Source organism: Bicyclus anynana, chromosome 12 (assembly GCF_947172395.1).
Source record: "Bicyclus anynana chromosome 12, ilBicAnyn1.1, whole genome shotgun sequence".
In the NCBI taxonomy this organism is placed as follows: Eukaryota; Metazoa; Arthropoda; class Insecta; order Lepidoptera; family Nymphalidae; genus Bicyclus; species Bicyclus anynana.
In genome coordinates, this window is record NC_069094.1 from 5,322,292 (window position 1) to 5,343,150 (window position 20,859).

The 20,859-nt window shown below is 34.9% G+C and overlaps 2 protein-coding genes across 5 annotated transcripts in view; one reads left to right on the forward strand and one right to left on the reverse strand.

Annotated features, from left to right (window-relative positions):
* Positions 1–1,567, forward strand: part of LOC112053035 (cell division cycle 5-like protein) — a 14,260-nt gene extending 12,693 nt beyond the window's left edge. Inside the window, exon 16 of the mRNA XM_024092297.2 lies at positions 307–1,567. Coding sequence (XP_023948065.2) covers positions 307–453 — 147 coding nt within the window. The 3' untranslated portion in view covers positions 454–1,567. The remainder of the gene's footprint in view (positions 1–306) is intronic.
* Positions 1,568–4,480: 2,913 nt separating this feature from the next.
* LOC112053033 (uncharacterized) lies at positions 4,481–20,520 on the reverse strand. 4 transcript variants are annotated; one of them, XM_024092292.2, is made up of 18 exons: positions 20,334–20,520; positions 19,300–19,499; positions 18,971–19,103; positions 18,186–18,369; positions 17,169–17,434; positions 16,600–16,746; positions 16,189–16,313; positions 15,200–15,443; positions 14,382–14,490; positions 14,053–14,154; positions 12,867–13,050; positions 12,297–12,366; positions 11,709–11,909; positions 11,445–11,619; positions 9,283–11,330; positions 8,999–9,174; positions 8,096–8,198; positions 4,481–7,141 (listed from the first exon to the last, which is right to left on the reverse strand). In XM_024092292.2, the coding sequence occupies exons 2-18, from the start codon at positions 19,443–19,445 to the stop codon at positions 6,932–6,934; spliced, it is 4,623 nt and encodes a 1,540-aa protein (XP_023948060.2). In that variant the 5' UTR covers positions 19,446–19,499; positions 20,334–20,520; the 3' UTR covers positions 4,481–6,931. The 4 variants fall into 4 exon arrangements, with proteins under 4 accessions (XP_023948060.2, XP_052740729.1, XP_052740728.1 ...); XM_052884769.1 differs by having other exon boundaries at positions 20,259–20,520; XM_052884768.1 differs by lacking the exon at positions 20,334–20,520 and adding an exon at positions 20,099–20,247.
* Positions 20,521–20,859: the final 339 nt, after the last annotated feature.

Below are 20,859 nucleotides of genomic sequence, written 5' to 3' on the forward strand. Positions count from 1 at the left end.
TGACGGAATTAAAAACATCGTTTTCTCTTTTCTCTTTCATCCCATCGAAACAAAAAAGAGAACGAAAATTTTCGATTGTTATCTCTTTCATCCCATCGCAACAAAAAAGAGAGCGATATTTTCGATTTTGCCGCTTTTAGTTGACATTTTGTCTTTCTCTTGTTTCGATATAATGTTGATCTTATGCCGTAAACTGGGTCTACTAGTTTATTATGAAATATTTATATTATTAAAAAAATCAAAGAGTACGAAGTTATCTCCCAATGGGATACGATTCTAAATATTGTTATTTTTTTTTCTTTTTAGTCTTTAACGGACGATGTAAATAGACAAACGGATCGTGAGAAACAACTGCAGAAGCGGTATGCGGAACTGCAGGCGGAGTTGGAGGATTTACACAAGGGAAGGAAGAGCAAGGACGTTGAAGCGAAGACTGCAGAGAAACGCCATTGAAACAATAATTCCGTTAAATTTTAATATAATTCATTAAAGGAGATGGTCCAAAATTGTATGAAGGCCAGGATCAGTCATTGTACCCTAGCGGAAATAAAAGGAAAATATTTTAAACTATTTTTGATTATACAAATCGACGAATTTACTTTAATTCTTTCGAAATAATATTCATTATCGCCCAAGAAATGCAAAATTATTAAGGGTAATAATGGCGGGTAGATGACGTTTTCAATGCAGTAGTCGATTTGACGTTTGCTGTCAATTGTTATATCGTAGTTGCTCTATGGGCGCCATCTTGATATAACTCAAAAACTTGGGTTTTTATTTTATTCATTTCTTTTTATTTAGTTAGATTTATTCACTTTAATAAATTTTAATAAATTCCTTGTATTTTTAAAATTTTAATGATACGGTGTACAAGAGTGGACCTGAAATGGACCATCTTCTTTTCGACGCGTTATTAGTTTTTTTTATGCCACTGTCATGTGATGCGGACCTTTGTAGTACGAGTGCTACAGTCGCTAATTACGTATAGTGGCATACAATACTTTTTCTACGACCATTATAAAAATAATAAATTAAACTTGGTAAATAGTGTATAATTGGCGTTGGGAAGAGCCTCTTTCATTTTTGTATCGGGGTGGCCGATTTGTGTCTTATATGGAAGCCTAGATTTTTGTAGCCATTGAGATGGAACTATTAAAAAATTAAAAAAAAAACAATCAACAAATTACCGAACGACCTGTAGGAATGAATAGGTTGTGATATGGTTTGAGGTTTTATATTGAGTAGATTACGAAATGGGAGTAGAATAAGTATATTTGAATGTGAACTGATTTCCAAGAGTTTAAAAATAGTTCTTTGTTTCAACAATACGCGCCACGACATATGTCGTGAAGATAAAATGACATTTGTCGTTAGCGTTGGGTCGAAAGTTGAGTCAATAGTGACCGGTTCTGCCGCTATTGGTCTTTTCCTCTTCACGAAATATGTCGTAACGCGTCTCTTCTCCCTGCTTCAGTGGACTGGGAGTCTGACCGACTTAATAGTAGTGCACATTACTATACAATAGTGTAATAATTGTATTTATAGATAATAAACAAATAATAATATATTTTTTGTGTTATATTATTGTAAAACCTTTTTACATCATCATTGCTTTATGGTAAGATATATCAAAATGTAAACTCAAAATCCGATGTAATCAAAATCCATGTAACGCTCTGTTCACCAAAATAGTCACTACGTTAGTAACCTTAATAGCCGTGATAGCCTAGTGGATATGACCTCTGCCTCTGATTCCGGAGGGTGTGGGTTCGAATCCGGTCCGGGGCATGCACCTCCAACTTTTCAGTTGTGTGCATTTTAAGAAATTAAATATCACGTGTCTCAATCGGTGAAGGAAAACATCGTGAGGAAACCTGCATACCAGAAAATTATCTTAATTCTCTGCATGTGTGAAGTCTGCCAATATGTCATAGAATAGTTTAATAGTCATAGTTTCGTGTCTTCATCATTGGCACTGCACGTGGAGTCGTGGGTGCTTCACTATTACTGGAATGACATTTGTAATAGGTATAATAAAAAATTAAAGTTTATCTATATATCTATATATATAAAAGAAAGTCGTGTTAGTTACTCCACTTATAACTCAAGAACGGCTGAACCGATTTAGCTGGAAATTGGCAGGGAGGTAGCTAGAGCCAGAAGAAGGACATAGGATACTTTTTATAAAAAAAAATAATAAAACAAAATAAAAGTCGGGTTTTCCTTCCTGACGCTATAACTCCAGATCCAGAACGCACGAACCGATTTCCACGGTTTTGCATTCGTGGTCTCGGCTGACGGCTCGGGCTCCGTGAGGTTTATAGCAAAGAAAATTCAGGAAAAATTACAACGTAGGGTAAGGGTAGGGTAGGGTAGGGGTATGGTAGAGGTAGTTGAAAGTTTACATCGAGTTTCACGCGGACGAAGTCGGGGGCGTCCGCTAGTTCGTTAGTTACGTATAAAACTGGTAAATTTCTATACATAAATTCGCAATTTGAGATTTTACTTATACCATTTGTAACACCAAACGTTACCTTGGCAAAAAGGACTACTAGCGCCATCTACAACTTATAATAAAACTGTAACAGGTACATTTTTTTACATTCTGTACATAAAAGATATTTTGAAAATTTTTGTCGGGGGCATTATGTAATCGATACTGAAGCCAAAAATATTTATTTTTTTTCGTTTTTTTTGTCCGTGTTTTTGTTATTTGGGCATCACGCTGAAACTACTTAATGAATTCAAATAAAACTTGGCACGGTTTGAGAACATAATACGGAGAAAGTTACAGGATACTTTTTATTGCGAAAATAAATAAGAAGGGGGTGAAATAGGGGTGAAAGTTTGTATGGAAAGTCCTTCATTTTTAGAGTTACAGTTTTAAAAATTTGTTCATAAATCATAAAAAAATACGAAGTATAATGTAATTTAAAAATTTTTAAAATTCTACCCTTAAAGTGGTTAAATATGGCTTGAAAGTTTACATTGATTTCCACGCAGACGTAGTCGCGGTCAAACCAAACCAAACGCATCACAATAATAGGTAGATAGATACGCGGCGGTTATTATCGAGTAGCGGTTGACTCGTATCAATATTATAATATCGCTCCCATGGCATAACCGAGGATAAGTTTGCGATTGTGTATCTATATAGTTTATAATTCAAACCAACATTCGCACTTGATAACACCACAACAACATATTGACTTGGTCAGTACAGAAAAGTGTGTTTATCGTTAAGTAGGTAGGTACCTCTATTGGCAATTATCTGATTTATTTATGTAAGTGCCGATTCTAGTAACCGATATAGAATGTGTAGGTCTCTCGCCGCTTGATAAGCATATAAAATAAAAAGGTACATAGGAAATGAATAAACGCAGTAATAGGTAGGTATTTTTTTGTTCAAAGACTAGTTAGCCCTTGACTGCGATCTCACCTGATGCAGTCTATGATGACAGCAGACTTACTTGAAAAATGTACAAGTAAATTCTACCTATACCTTTGATGGTTTTCACGCGGCATCGTAGTGAAACGCAAAGTCGCTTGGCATATTAGGTATAGGTAGGTAGTTAAATTATCAAGTGAGATGGGCACGCAGATAGTCTGCTAAATTGATAAATTCACAGCCGTGAATGGAGTGCGAAACCAAATTCAATGGAAAAGGCTTTTGCCTCCTACCCCCATTTTTAGAGCCCTGACCAGATTCACTTTAAGAAATTGTTTATAATAAGCCTTATTTATCACTCTTACATTTTTAATCTAATAGTGCTTATGGTACCTACTCCTTCGAAACAGCTGGACTTATTTTTTTCGTACGTAGTAGCTAAGGAATTGATCATTAAGTGTTTTTCATCCTCCTACCCCCATTTTTTTAATTTTTAAGGGTTTATTAGTGTAACTTTAGAGTAGAAAATTATAATGAGATCTATAATAGGGATGATGACAGTTTTTTAAATTGTATATAAATTAAGAGTATGCTAATAGTAAAGCAATTTTGTAAAATTAACAAGGTATCTGCGATCATTACTTTCAGAGCTACAGGGATTTAAAGAGTCAGATTTGCGGCGCTGCCGCTGATCCCTGAAAAACGCTCCTTACAAAATGGCTCGAAAAAGTGACGTCGTTGGCTCGCTGATCGTTAGTTTTGTATGGGCGTTCAAACTAAATCGCTAATATCTTTGTTATTTGTGCGTTTATGTTTATAGTTTATTTATTGAAAAATGTCACATTTAATGTAAGGAATCTAAAACAGTATGAATTATCATCTAATTACGATAAAAAAAAATTAATAGATTTTGAAATTTTATAATCTTATTTATTTTGCAAATATCCAGACAATCTTTGCTTTTTATGTATAAATTAGTTAACATTAACCTTATTTACACGAATGTATCAAAAAAATCAACATATTCAAACCTAGTCATCATCCCCATTGTAAAGCATGTGAAAGGATGTAGAGAAATAATGAAATACTAGGTATGCAAAAATAAGTTATATTTAAATTATTGTATAACACGTGTTATATAAAAATCATGTAATGTCATGTAACGTAATGTCTCAAAAATCATGATGCTTTTATTTATTTATTTATTGTACAAAACATAAAATTACACGTTATAATATTCCATTCCCATAAACTTGCCGTTTTGTGACTTGTGAGAATGGCGAGTTCACTAATATCCACTTATTTTTTTTACAAATTATACACATTATAAATTAGACATTTCAGTTATTAAATGTACAGTTCACGTCATGTAATTATGCCACCGTTAAGTTTGGTTTTCAAATATCTACCGATGCGCAATGATGTTTTTTTTTCTTGTAATTTCAATTTATGTGAAGTTACATACGAACCACATAGACCAAGCGCTTTGAGGAGTTGTACCCAAAGATATTGGTCCAATGCACCAGAATCATAAGAACAAAACAGTGAACAGAATGCGGTCTTCATATTATGCACATTCAACTCCTCGAAGCGCCTGGTCTAACATATTTACATGAACTTTTGGGGACTGCAAATCTATATAACGCGAACAGTACTTTATCATTTAATCATCAATATTATTCAGTTTACAGAAATAAATTTTTGGACTCATCTGCGATACAAAAATGATCTTTTTAAAATAAAAATGGAAAAGACTTCAAAGACGTATTTTGATTTTAACACAAAATGACTAAACTGATTTTTATGAAAATTAAATGGGACCAATCTCGAAGTATGATCTTTCACACAAAAAAAGCGTTGATATATATGAATTGAGAAACTCCTCCTTTTTTTTGAAGTCGGTTAAAAAAACTTTAATAATAAAAATGGAACATGAGATTCACATAATATTTGGCGCTCAATTTACACAATCCGTGAACGAGTCACTCTCAATACGTAATACCTAAATAAAATTATACAATAACAAAAAATATTTTTGCAAGTTTATCACTAGCAAAAATATTATTTAGGTATTTACTATTATATTTCTAGTATCACAGGATATTATATAAAATATTGGCATTCTAGAAAATAGAGATTTAACCAGTCTTTAAACGTTAATTAGATATCACGTAAACTTGAAATATTTCAAATAGTACTTTACTTCAATTTTTACTTATGGGGAACTCAGACCAATTATTGTATAGGACCTGCCTCGCTAGACGTTACTTTTCTGTCAAAGTATATGATCAACGATCTAATGCGATTATAAAAACTGCCTCTATAGAATCGATGTTAAATAGTTGTAATCGTGTTCGTCGGTTAGAGCTCCGTAAAAATACCTTTTTGTGTAATTGAATTGTGTAAAAAAACGGGCAAAAACTTCTAGTTTAGTATAGGATTTAACCAAATCTAAGCTCGTTTTCCTCAGAAAATGACAGACAATTTTGTTCGTGACTATGAGTGTGATACAGGTCCTTCTATAATTGGTCTGAGATGCGGAACGATTCGCACATACAATAATTAATTTATAAAAAAGTATTATTTACAAATAATACAATAAGCAAGATATGTCCAGAATTATATTAATTCACCGAAGTAACGCCTATATACGTACTAACTTTAAAACAAACATCAATGTATTAAGAATAAAGCTAAATTTAAATTTGCAGTTTATTTAATAAGAAACGGGAATAAGAAACATCAGGTCGTCGCTGCAAATATCTCTACAAATTTTGGTTTTAATCGTAGTGGAAAGAAACAAATATTTTTAACATCAACCCTCAATGATTTATCTTCTTTCGATAGTTTGACATCGATCGTATATCGTTAAATAGGCCTCAACGCGTCGCGGAATTGTCATTGGTTTCACACATGGAGTACGTCATCACTCGTAAAACATTTCTCTTTATTCATGTTGTGGCTTGTTTTTACACTTCCAAAATGAACACGAAGGCATAATTAAGGGATTAAAATAAGAAAAACAGTAAATATTTTATTAAGTCCACGTCCACTCACAGCATGCGCTTTTTACGTACTAAGATAAGATGTGCGTACGTCTTTGGGTAATGACATAAAATTGAGCGTTCTTTAATATGAAGGGGCCCATCTAGCGATTTATATCGATGTAGTTTGATATGTCCAATACTGATAGATTATGAAATCCGATATAAGGAATATATACCCTCATCTGTTATTTATTTGGGATAAAAAATAAATGATAGTAAATATTCACATTGACACAATTGCAATTAGGTTGCCTAGTTAAATTGCGCCCGGTAAGTATTTATTTCTTATCACAAATAAGTATTGTATGTAACCTTGCAATATAATCAATACCTGTTGTAATCTCTGTGGCCTTAGGTATAAGTTTATATGTATTCGAATAATCATGTACTGTAACGGTGTGATTACAAATAAATAAATAAAATAAAATAAATAACAAATGAGGGTATATATTTCTAATGCAGGATCTTCGACCAGTACGGATTTAATTTACGAATGTTAAGTACTATCTTCCGAATCGCTCCGTATTTGTCTTTTAGCATTTTTTCGTTTTCTTCTAACTATTGGACTATCGGCATCATCATTTGGTACTGTTTTAGATGTTTTTCTGCGTTTCTTTTCTTCCTTTAACCTTTTCTCAGCGAGTTCTAACTCTGACAGCTCGTTGTGTTGAGTTAATCCAATATGAGAGTCTACGCAGAAACTGTCCTGGAAATTTAATACGACCATTAGTTTTTTTTTTTTTCAATGACAAGTTAACCTTACTTTGATTTTACCTTGACTTCCCCTGATGTTAAGTGACGATGTTGTCTGATGGAATCGGGCTTATAGTAAGAGGTACAATTTTATTCTATCTATATCTTCAGACACTTTTCGTACCGGAACGCAATATCGCTTGGCGCTTGGTGGTAACTATAGCTATCACCAGACCAGACCTGAGTCAATTTGGAAATTATAAAATCCTAAACTGAACCGAGCTGGGAATCTAAACCAGAATTTTAAATGAGAACCACAGACTGTCAACTGCGCCAGAGATGTCAACAAAGTTGTACCTCATTCCAATAAAAACTTTAATAGAATGAGGAACAACTTTCGGAAGACAATTTGACTTTGTAGTAGTAAGATATACAGACAAGCATCAGACGCTTTGGTGTGTATAAACTGGAGAAACATAAGAAATGCAACATATTATATTAAACTAACGGATGCCTACGACTCCGTTCGCGTTAAATACGTATTTTTAACTCCGCAGGCACATTAATGCAAGCATTTAAAGTAGCCTACTTTTATCCATCCATAATTTTGTTTTTATGATTTTACAAGTTAGCCCTTAATTACAATCACTCCTGATGGTAAGTGAAATCAATCAATCAAACAAACAAACTCTTAAGCTTTGTATATTAGTATAGATAGAATATAAGTATGGATTAACATCTGCCTGTGTTTGTAAGTAATTGTTTCTTGATAAACACGATTTAATGTCAATGTATCTTATACAATCCTTTATCACTTTTTAAATATCTTAAGCACACGTTTTTACTGTAATGAAGTTACTTTACCCACGCAAAGGTCCGCAATTTATCAGAATTCAACAAAAAATCATAAAATTATAAATATCAATATCAATAAAATTATAAATATCAATAAATAAATAATTATCACCATTTCATAAGCATCTTCTTCAACATACTGTGACAGTACTTCCTGCTTGTCGTACATATTTGGTAATTGCGGTATTTTGAAAACACCATTTTTGACTGGACTTCTGTAAAAGAGGTAAAAGAGGATTGGATTCTTTGATTTTTTTCTGAGAATAGCAAAATAAATAACTTATTCATTGTTCTTAGTGAACGTCGAAGCAACACCTGCTTTTGTTTGATAGTTGCCCTGATATCATCAAATCCATGGTTTGGAATGAAAATGTTGTTTTCACTATTCTTTCATATTGAATCTTATCAACGAAAAAAGAATGGCCCTTCTCGCGTTCTTGCGCTTAGCAACAGATTTCAGGAATCTTTATTTACTAGAGCTAGCTTTTATGCCTTTTGAGCCTCAATAACTCATCTGTAAAGCCGTCGGACTAATACCGAGGGGTGGTGGTTTGATCCCTGCCCCGATGGTCTATTGTCGTCCCCACTCCTAATAGTCTTTCCCGAATAGTTGGATGGGAATAGAATATTGGTCATTTAAAAGGATATGGCAAATATTCTATTAAAAACTAAAAATTACAGAAGATCAAATTACTTGTATATATACTTACAAGTAGAGATGTGATAGCCTAGTGTATATGACCTCTGCCTCTGATTCCGGAGTGTGTGAGTTCGAATCCGGTTTGGGGCATGGCACCTCCAACTTTTCAGTTCAAATTAAATATCACGTATCTCAAACGGTGAAGGAAAACATCGTGAGGAAATACCAGAGAATTTTCTTAATTCTCTGTAAAGTCTGCCAATCGCCATTGTATCCAAATAGTAGACAATTGGCCTAACCCCTCTCATTCTGAAAGGAGAGTCGTGCTCAACAGTGAGCCAAATATGGGTAGATAATTATGATGATGATTCTTACTTGACTGATCTCAAATACAGTGCATGCATATCGTCGTCATCAAATGAGGTGTTTTTATCGCAGATGAAGTCGATAATGCTTCCCACACTCTCGTCCGACAACTCGTCACCGCTGGCGCTACCATCATCTGACAACTCTGCCTCTAAATCCAAAAATTCCTGCGCTTTCTTTATTTTCTGAAATAAATTACGTGTATATGATAAAAAAGATAAGTGAAATACAAGAAGAGGTATTTTGAAGATTTCCATATTCATAGCTATTGTTTCTAACTATAAGTAACTTACTTTCTTCTTTTTGTATTTGACTTTATGCTTTTCAGTATTATTGTGGTCTGATTTGTGTTTCCTCGTGGATTTTTTATCAACAAAGTCATCATCACTGTCATCATATATTTCTTTTTGCGCAGATCTGTGTGACGTATTTGTACTGTCGTGAATAACAGACTTCCTTGGGCTAAGTTTGCTTTCACGACGGAATAGTTGTAACTTTGCTAGATTATTTCGAAGTTTTTCACCGTCGCTTTCTTTGTCGGGACTATTGAAAGGGCAGGGATCTTTGTTTTCTTTTTGAACCTTAAATGTTGGTGAGTGAAGCAAAACATTGGTCTGATAATCGTTATTAATTGAATCAAATTTGTTAGAAGTAAGCGCTGCAAGTACTTTTTCTTGCAAAGTCATAGCTTGACTACGATTCCCGTCAAGTTTCTGTTTTTTGCTAAAATATGGAGAAGCTGTTATTACATCATCGACTTCGTCGCAATGTTTTCTTTTATTAGGTGTGCGATTAGTCTTGTTTCCATCTTTAATTAAGATATCATCGTCAATCTCCACAATATCGTCAAAATCACTGTCACTATCAGGAATAACAATACTAGGCGTAGTATTCAGTATGGAATTAGATTTATTTTGTTCTGGTACTCTAGACGATTCCTTCTTCTTTCTATCTTGTTGAGTCAATAATATCGGCGACATTTCCAATTTTTCGGGTGTTTTGGTTTCTGTAGTATCTTTGCAGATAATAGATTTATTTACACTTTTAACTTTGTTTGCCTGAGTTAAAAGGATTGGTGACGAGCTCCTATCAGATACATTATTCGATGTCTTTGATGTCTCGGAAACGATTTCATTGTAATTATTATTGTTATTTAGCACGGGAGTTTTGTTTTCTGGCTGATTTATCATGTTTACAAGCTGTGTTATCGTAAACATACTTTTGTTAGTAGTCTCCTTAGAGTCATTATGTAAAGTTGTGTGAGATACTTCAGGTGTTTTTGCAACTTTACGTGTTCCTAAATTAAATTTTCTTTTCACGTTAGAAAATGGCGTAGAACTTTGAATATTACTTATCGTCGTGTTTTTAAATGTATTGCTTTGACTACAAAGAATAGGTGATGTGAATGACCTATCTATTCGTTTAGTTCGGCCAGATAATATAGAAGGGCTTAGCGGTCGTAAATTCACAAGGGAATTTGGATTTGTTTCAACTATTTCGACTGACTTTTCTATTAAACTATCAGGCATTTTTTTCTTTCCACTTGAATTATCATTAAACGATGTTTTATTTTTTACCTTTTTTTCTGAAGCTTCATCATCAGATTCTGCAAAAATATCTTCAAAATTATCCAATCCAAAATATTCTAATGTCTTGTTTGGATCGCTCATATTTTGATCATCTTTCTTAACTTCAGGGGAACTACTATCGGCAAATATGTCGTCCAAATCACCTATGTCAAAATTTTTTCCCACACCTATATCACCGACGTCCGTTTTAGGAGTTACTTTGTCTTCTTTGGGTGAATTGCTTATTGAATCAAAATCAAATTGTAAATCGAAATTATCAGCTGTCTCAGCATTGCATTGTGGTTTAGGTTTATTTTCATCACATAATGAATCTAGTGAGCTATCTGTATTACTTTTCATATAATTTAATAACATATCGGCGTTTAAATTGTCAATTAAGTTTATGTCTGGTAAGTAAAGTTTATCTGCCATCAAATCTAAAGACAGCGACTTTTCCGATTTATACTTTTGTAACATCAAACAGTTACAAGCATTCTGACAGAAATAACATTGTTTTGCAGAATTTGCTTCTTCTACTGTTAAATCAACCAAGATGCTGATAATTCGTGTAGGCAGATTACTGTCAATATCCAAGTCACTCATTAATTTTGTGTAGCTTTTTGTCGATTTGGTAGCCGTGCTAAATAAAGCCCTTATGTCACCATTTTTACCGGGAGACTTTGATAGTGTCACTTTCTGTTTCCTCTTAGTTAGTTTTGTTTTGAGCGGCGAAGTAGTAGTTCTGCGTTTAAATACATCTTGGGAATCGGGAGCTGCAAGCATGAATGTTTAAATTAAATACACTGTGATTTCTAAAAGCAATTTGTAAATTAATATTAACTCAGATTATGATATAGAAGAATATGAATGAATAAGGAAAATCTTACTTGAATTTTGGGTAGTAGTTGGCAAATCTCCTCCTCTAGTGTGTTTCTGCTCTGCTGGTATCTCATCCAATTCTACAATTGTTTGTCGCTCTTTGGTTTGTGCACGAATTGTTTCTGTTGGAACTTTACTTGTAGATGCTCTATCTAATAACATATTTTTTAAATTTTTTTGTCCCTAAAACATTTTTATGACTTTAATACACTTAGCGTTAATACATTTTTACATTACATACATTTCATTTTACACGATAATTTTCTATTTACTTTTTTCGATTTAACATTATCTGCTTTGCCTTCTTCTTTATTGTCACTATTCGGGACCGTTATGTACATTTTCTGACACTTTGGCATAAAATCACGAGGTACCATGCGAGGGTTCAACTTGTACAAGTTGTTTTCGACTTCTTTTGACTGCAAAATTTTCTTGTTCAGACCATCTCTTTGCCGCATACAGTCCAGCAGAGTCTGAAATTATAAAATAATGTGTCACACTCCTAATTGTATCATCTGTGACTTTGATAAAGTATGGAAGCTATATTAACAATGGTTTTTAAAAATTTACTCGTACAGTTCTAACTCTACTAATATTATAAACGCGAAAGTTTATATGTTTGTTACTCTTTAACGCCGCAACTACTGAACTGATTTGGCTTTGGAATGGAAATAAATTTTAGTCTAGATTAATACATAGGCTACTTTTTATCCCGGAAAAATCCATGGATGTGTGAAAAACTAAGTTACACGCGGACAAAGTCGCGGGCGTCCGCTAGTTTACAATAAATTCCTTAAGTGATTTTATTTTATGAAAGGTTTTCAAAAGAATGTTGTACTAAAAATGTTTGCTGATCATACCTGATGTTCTCTGCCTTCTGTGACCAAAATGTGTACTTGTCCACCTCGCTCGCGTCCAGTGCGACCGCATCTGCAGTATGATTTATATATTATGCATGTTGAGAGAAAAGTAAGACTCTTTTAAAGGCAGCTCGCTAATGTCTCACAAGATTTTACATAATAGCATTGCAATTCGGCTGGTTGGGAGTAAGAAGAATATTGTGCATAAGTTTTAAGAAAGAAAATTTATTGGCGGTCCGCGGGCTTCCCGCAATTGATGTGTTATTAAATGGGACGCAATTTAAAAAGAAACGGCAACTATTGTGCCATATATACTCAGAGGCACAATTGTGCTTCTGAGTATATATGTTACAAATAGTTCGGACGCGCTTCGATGTTCGATTCGTGCTAAAATTTTCAAATGAGGCGTGTTGCACTCAGTCCCTCACTTCTGCACGAGCCGCACGGGCGAGCGCGTGGAGATGTCGAAGCAGATGATGAGGTCGATGGAGCCCACGTCCAGCCCCTCCTCGGCGACGCACGTGCACACCAGCGTGTTGCACTCGCCCGACCTGAAGCTTAGTCCCTCACCTCTGCACGAGCCGCACGGGCGAGCGCGTGGAGATGTCGAAGCAGATGATGAGGTCGACGGAGCCCACGTCCAGCCCCTCCTCGGCGACGCACGTGCACACCAGCGTGTTGCACTCGCCCGACCTGAAGCTACGCATCACGCGCAGTTGCTGCTTCTGAGAAACCACCGCCTTGCCGTTCTTGCCTGTGTAAAGCGTTAATCAAGTTCAAAATTATCCATATACGGCCTCCGCGGCGCAGTGGTATGCGCGGTGAATTTACAAGACGGAGGTCCTGGGTTCGATCCCCGGCTGGGCAGATTGAGATTTTCTTAATTTGTCCAGGTCTGGCTGGTGGGAGGCTTCGGCCGTGGCTAGTTACCACCCTACCGGCAAAGACGTACCGCCAAGCGATTTAGCGTTCCGGTACGATGTCGTGTAGAAACCGAAAGGGGTGTGGATTTTCATCCTCCTCCTAACAAGTTAGTCCGCTTCCACCTTAGACTGCATCATCACTTACCATCATGTGAGATTGTAGTCAAGGGCTAACTTGTAAGTAATAAAAAAAAAAAAAAAAAAAACCCATTATTGGCTAACTGCCACTGTTAGTTTCCGAAAAAAGAATAACCTGTTTTTTTTTAATCCCATACCAACATCAATTCTAATTATGACTTAAGTTATGTTATGTTGAACCAGGAAAACACTGAAGTGTGTTATTATTTATTGATTATTTGTTATTAATTATTCCCTGAATGGCTTTTTAATTTCACTTTCAGCACAAGTCTTCTTCTAGAATTATGGTCTAACCGTCAGGTAGCCACTCCGTTTACACGCAGATTTGTAGACTTCTTAGAGAATTCTTAGTGTTTTTCATAGTTTTGAAAAATGCAAACTGAGTTCTTTAGCTTTGGGTATACACAGCTTCATTAATAAGTAAAAGTTTTGAACATTAATTTAAATTAAATAGGTACCTGCTCTAGCTTGTTATACAGGGAAAACGAAGGCCTGGTCGTAGACGTACATCTTGGCTCAAGAACTTACGCCAATGTTTTAATACGAGTACCAGATCACTCTTTCGGGCAGCAGTGGACAAAGTGTACTTAGCCTTAATGATTGCTGACCTCCGATAGGAGATGGCACTATCAGAAGAGGAAGGTACAAAAAGTCCGTCTAAGTATGGTGAAAAAGACAAGTTTTTTTATGCTTACCGGAAGCACCTTGCCCCACAAACATCTGCGGGACTATAAGCGGTCGAAGTTGCAGTAGCAAACAGTGGACTAAATTCACACTTTCTCGGTACTCGCAAAATACTGAAAAAAGAGTATAAACATTATCTGTATTCAAATGACTATAGTGCACACTGCACATGGACACAGTTAATAAACAACAAACAAATTAAAAATGAGGGTATAAATCGCTAATCATTTTACACCTAATAATAATTATAATTAACTTATTCTTAAAATAATGAAAATAAAGTTAATTCATATACGCTTAGAACAATTACATATAGTTAATATATTTAATACCATCATACCTATAGCTCTTGTGTCTTGTTCATTTTTCTTTGCATTATTAAAATGATCCAATATAATTTCTTTTAGTTTGTAAAACTTGGGGTGACCGTAACTTAATTCCTTTGGCATCTGCATACAACGAAAAGTATTCAGACATCAGTTCAATTGCTATTAAATTATCAGTTGTTAAAATATGGTTGTGTTGCGGCTTAGACAGTATGTTAAGCCAGCAGACCCATTAACTTAAGTCCAGTCGCTCAGAGATTGCGTTTATGACATGTCATGATCAAAAGGAACAAATATATTCAATTACAATTGCCTCGTTATTATGTCTCATCACTACAAAGACAAACAGTTTACTTAACCTTGAAACAGCGCAGTTCGACAACCTTGTACGCCATCGCCTATTCGATCATGACTTGTCAGAAACACAATCTCTGAGCGGCCAGACTAGCAGTTATGTCTGATAGTGGTTGTAATTTAACAGTAGCAGCCTAAACCCGCCAACCATTGCATTGACGCAGTGTGGTAGGTCTAAGCTTATATACCATAACTCCTTTTCTAAGGAGACCGGCATGGACTTGTAATAGGCCGATAATAATGATGTCTAAAAAAAAATATACTACACCACAAAGAAACATACAATACAAAAAATACAAAAAATAATTCTAAAAATGCACAGTAAGAAGTAGAAGTGGGAATTTTCAAGGTAAGATTATCGTCAGAACAGAGTGAACAACACTAATCACTAAGAAAGTCAAACCGTTCCCACATAAAGGAGTATAGCGATGGAAAAGAACAGAGTATAAGAGAGATAGAATAAGACAATTTTACTTACTTCTGGTATAGTACCGTCAGGTAGGACACTCCTGTCTAAAGATAGCGGATCAATTCCGAGGTCGTCACGCAAGCGTTCAAGCAAAGATGTAAGGTTATCATCAGTTTGAATCCAAGACTTCTCTGGATGTTCATCAAAGAAATTAAGGAAAACTCTGGATCCGTGTTTCATGAGCAGCTCCAGGCCGTGGTACAGTGATATAATTAATGTGAAATCTTTCATTATGTAATTGTGCTGGGGATGTCTGTAAAAACAAAATGGGAGTGTGAATGCAAAAAATTCATATGTATATCAGCAGTTGTAATTACATTAATGAGATTCTCTGTATGATTGTAATAACGACTTCATTGGAAACTAGCGGACGCCCGCGACGTCGTCCGCCCTTAGAACTTTTTAATCCAGCCCTTATAGTAGTATCGCTGTAAAAATGGAATAACTTTTTTGTTTTCTCAACATTTCCCTTCACTGCTCTGATCGTAGCGTGATAAAAAGTATACTACAACCTGCCCAGGAGTATGAAGAATAATTGTACCAAGTTTCGTTAAAATCCGTCGAGTAGTTTTTCTATAACGAACATACAGACAGACGAAAATTTTACGGATTGCATTTTTGGCATCAGTATCGATCACTAATCAACCGCTGATAGTTATTTTGGAAATATATTTCATGTACAGAATTGACCTCTCTACAGGTTTATTATAAGTATAGAATTATAGAAAATATGCCATACTAAAAAGTATCCACATAATTGACATGATATGGTCACAACTTAAAATACTCTTTTTCAAAGTTTTAATTTAAATCTTTGAATTATTACAAAGTTTTGTTATTAAGCAATAAGCTTTGGCTTTCAAATATCAATCATAGTATTTTATTTTTATTAAGTATTTTATTTTAACTATAAAGGAAGATTGTTCAATAAAAATATCTTTTATTGATACGCGGCAGCATATTATGTAGTTTAGTAGTTTTGATTCTTTTAAATTTACCTTGCAGTGCGATCTTTAGTTTGATATTCCTTATAGAGCATCAAAACTCGTCCTTTCGATAAATTTCCTAAATTTTGCGGCAAAATGTTGAACTGTTGAAGTCTTCTAGCGTAACGATCCATAATCTGGAATAGGAATATTTTATATTCTAAACTAAATCAGGGTTGGATTTAGAGGACGGACACTAAGTTCAGGATAGTTAAAGTAATAATACTAGTAAAATCAAACAAAAATATGTTCTGGTTTTCTGTTCCAATTATTTGAAATATGGGTTTTTCGAGATTTATTGAAGCAAAAAGGCGATTTGATCTCATCCTTTTGAAATGACTTGCCTCCGCCTCTCTTAGTGTACCTACTACTTTGTAATAAAAATGTAGTACATACTTTAAAAATGTATGTAAAAATACTTACCTCAACATATTGTTTCCGTAACAGTGTAAGTTCTTCACCCAATGATATGACTACTGTGTTTATCTTTCTAGAGTGGCTATAGGATGCCACGTCTATACAGCCTTCTGATCGCAGCTCCAAATGAGCGATGTGTAGATTTTTTACCACCTAAAATCACAGTAATATGATACAACACCTAGCGTCCACGAAAAAGTTTCAAAAGAGTTCAGAATAGTTTGTACTTATTTATACACAAGGCGACTCTTCTCAGACCACGGCGCGTTTGCAACCCTCGTAACTTTAAGTTTTCAACTTTAATTATTACCATTACCTGAGGTTTTAACAAAAAATTAAATTTGTCTATATCTCATAGTACTCATTTCTACAAGCCCATTTAACCATACTTCCCTCTTTCTCACTTTTCTTTCACTTTCTGTCTGTCCTGTCATTACTGCATTGACTTGTTTTGGAGATTGAATCTTCTTCAAAATTTTTTTTTTCTCCCTTTCCATTGTCTATCGGAGATCAGTCTCCGGACCATAATCCGATCAAATGACTGCTTAGTATGTCTATAAAAAACAAAAACTTACATTGATAACATCTTCAAGCTTACTTCCAGGTGTGGCGGACAAAGCAAGCACCCTGTACACAGTATGTCCCATGTCAGTCAATGTGGATATTATTTGACAGTATGCATAATTTCCTTTCGCTCTGTGTGCTTCATCTACAACAAGGCACCTTATTTTCTCTCCAGGACATATACCTGACTTGATGTCATTGTACACAACCTGGGGTGTGGCAAAGAATACTCTTTTGGTTTGCCAGTGGGATTTCCTTGTGTTGACTGGCATGTGACCTGAAATATTTAGTCATAATAAAATAATAGGTCAAATTTCAAATATTCATTAAAAACAAAAAAGGCTTAAAAGGGGGTCCGAAGGGAAAACCCTCTTACACTACCTAAAAAGGCAAACTTGGTTGTCTGCCCGTGAAGAATTTTTGCCAAAGTAACATGTATCAAGTTGAAAATTGTTTTCAAATACTGAGACTGCAAAGGTTTGTCCTGTCTGATTCATTGATACTTTGTAATTTCATAAATTGTAGTAATAGTAATATTATATTATACTAGCGGACTTGGTTGTCTGCCCGCGACTTCGTCCGCGTGAGACTCGATGTAAACTTTCAACTACCTCTACCCTACCCCTAACCTACCCCTACTCTACCTCTTTATCCTATTTTTTCCGCATTAAAAGGTAGCCTATGTCCTTTCTCAGGGTCTAAAGAGTGTCTGTACCAAATTTCATCAAAATCGGTTGAGAGGTTAAGCGGGAAACAGACAGACAGTTACTTTCGCATTTATAATATTAGTAGGGATGTAATAGTAATAGTAATATTATATTAAGTTTCTTAGACTATTAACTTATTTATCCTATATTATGGGCTTGATTGTAGAATACAATATACTATGACAAATTCCAAATCCAAGATGGCGCTACCACAACATTTTGGAGAAGGGGGTCAGAGGTTTTTTAAATTTTTCTTACTTTGCTTTTATTTATTTTATATGTGGGAAAGGCTGATAAAATATATGATTAACTAAATATTACCTGTCATTTCAATGGTGTCCTTATGGGGCAGAGCAACTATCTTGTAGCAGGCCTCAATCTGTTGGGCCACTAGAGGACGAGTAGGTGCTGTAAACACAATCTTGCCCAAAGGATACCATCGATAGTAGTTATACATAATCACTGCTGCTATGAATGTTTTACCTAACCCAGTTGGGAGGCTCACCTATTAAAGAAAACATGTAGCAGTATAAGTAATAAGCAAGATTTAAATTAAAACATGTTTAAACTACAAGTTTAAAAAAATTTTAAATGCTAAAAATAAAAAAAAACGTAAATATAATTGGATATGTTAACTCCACTAAGTTGTTGAGTCTTGCTGCCAGTGGGGTGCTAGTTAGCTACTTCTGTCTACAATCCTTAGAGGTTTCTTTGCATGTCATTAGAATGCCAGATAAAAACCAGTTGAAAAAAAGAACTATTTTGCAACCGATTGGTTCAATATGTATTCTTATTATACCTAAACAATATGAGAACCATGATTATATAATGATTTATTTATTTTGCTATCATCCGCAAAAAGTCGACGAACCCATGCAACAACGTCACCCAGGTCCAACAAAATACTCTCTACGTACGTTTCACCCCGAAACCGGAGCATCCTCAGGAGATGTTGACTCTACAACATGCAATTGCACGTTGTAGAGTCAACATCTCCTGAGGATGATGAACTTCCGCAAAGTAACGCCTGCTTCTATCCAATATGAGAACCTTTACATTATTATATACATAGTTTAGAGATAATTTTTCAAATGAAACACACTTACAAGTGTATTTTTCAAGATAGCAGCATTGATAATGTTGAACTGGTAGTCTCGTATGGGGTAGTTAGTGGGGTATGCCCATGTCTGGCCTGTGATCTTGTCATACCCACTGATTTCTTCATCACAACACAGAGCACTGCAACATTATTATTTTATATAATACTAGAAAGCAAAACAAACAAAAAACAAACTCACTTTTACATTTATAAATACAATATGGATTGACGGTTGCTTTTACATTATATTTATATGACTATAAATTATTCTCTAAAATGTATGAGATAATAAAGGTTAAATACATATTTATAAAAAGCAAAACTTTTATTATTTACCTGACATTAAGAAGACTTTTATCTGCATTATCATTGGGATCTAGTCTTTCCTTGAAATCCGAATTATCAAAGTTTGCTAAAAGTGAGGAGTCATCAAAGAAATCCTCATCAAATAAACTGTGTGATTTATTAGCATTTTTAGCCATTTTAACATTTACTTTGTTTCACCACTGATGTTGTGAATGTTTCATTGTTTACATCTAATTAAGGAAAAAGAGAACATAGTTTTGATATTTTAACAAATTACTCATTGGTTGACTCTGTAATTGCTAGACATACCTCATTATATAGAGGCTTTTGTATGACAATCTATACTCATACCATACTAAGTAGCCAACTATGGAGTTTGGACTGTGGTGGCTTTGGAAGGTAGCAAGAGTTAATGATCTAGACCATGGGCGTAGCGCGGTACAGGCAAGGGGGGGCATGGCCCCTCCTAGCTGAGCGGCAGGTCTTTGGGGCTTCATACCAAATTTTCAAAGATAACTTTCAAATAAATATTAATTAATAATAATAATTTATAATTTTCAATAAATTTTCAAACTAAGTTTTAAGTGACCTTAAGTGGATGTTTTGGTTTCGGCCGTATAACTAGTTTTGATCGGATAATATCAATTTGTAATGTGAAATACTCAATTTAAGTATGCACCCCCTCCCCCCCCTAAATAGAATCCTGGCTACGCCCATAGTCTACACACATAAACATATTATGAGAAAAGCGCTGGTTGCAGCATTAAAGCTATGAGCTATGACCACAGGAGACGTCCCATAGAAGATACCAAAAAAAAACGTTTTATACTTGGACAATCGAGGGCCCTTGAAACTTGCTGCTACTTGAAACTGCCAAAGCAACCAGGTTTCGAATACTTGACTATATTTACAAATTGGAATGGAATGAAAACATGGAAAAGTTTCAGCCTTCAATATAAAGTAGGTCTAACTATAGCAGGCTCTTGTACCAAGTTTGAATTGCATTGCAGCAAAAATGATATCACTTCAAGTTTATAGCACTTTTAATTCAATAAATCTAGAACCTTTAGTTGATTTTATAGTAGACACAGTTCTCCATGTACAGTTATTTTCACGTTTTCACTTTCGTAAACTTTCAGGAAATCCTTCTGATTCTGAAATCATTGTTTTTTATTTCAAAATAATGAAGTAAAAAATAAAATCTGAAATTGACAGTTAACTTGACAGTTGACAGTATTTGACCCACTTGACACATTTGTACGTTTATCTTGACAGTTGAAGTAAATCACAGACTCAAAAATACCAATAAATCTGAAATCGTTAACCGAAAAGTAAATAGACACTTGAGCCGCCATAAATGTTCCGTGAGACGAATAAATCATCCATCGCATTCCCTCAGAAAAGAGACCAACTTATTTGTGGACTGGCGCTGCTGCTGCATCAGAGACCCTCAAGCAGCGCAAATACAACAATCTAATCGGAGATTACGTATTACGTACGTTTGCGGTCGAAACGCTAGGACCGCAGGTGTCCGAGTACTCGCTTTCTTTTTAAAGAAATCGCCAAGTGATTAATCGACGCCTCCCGTGT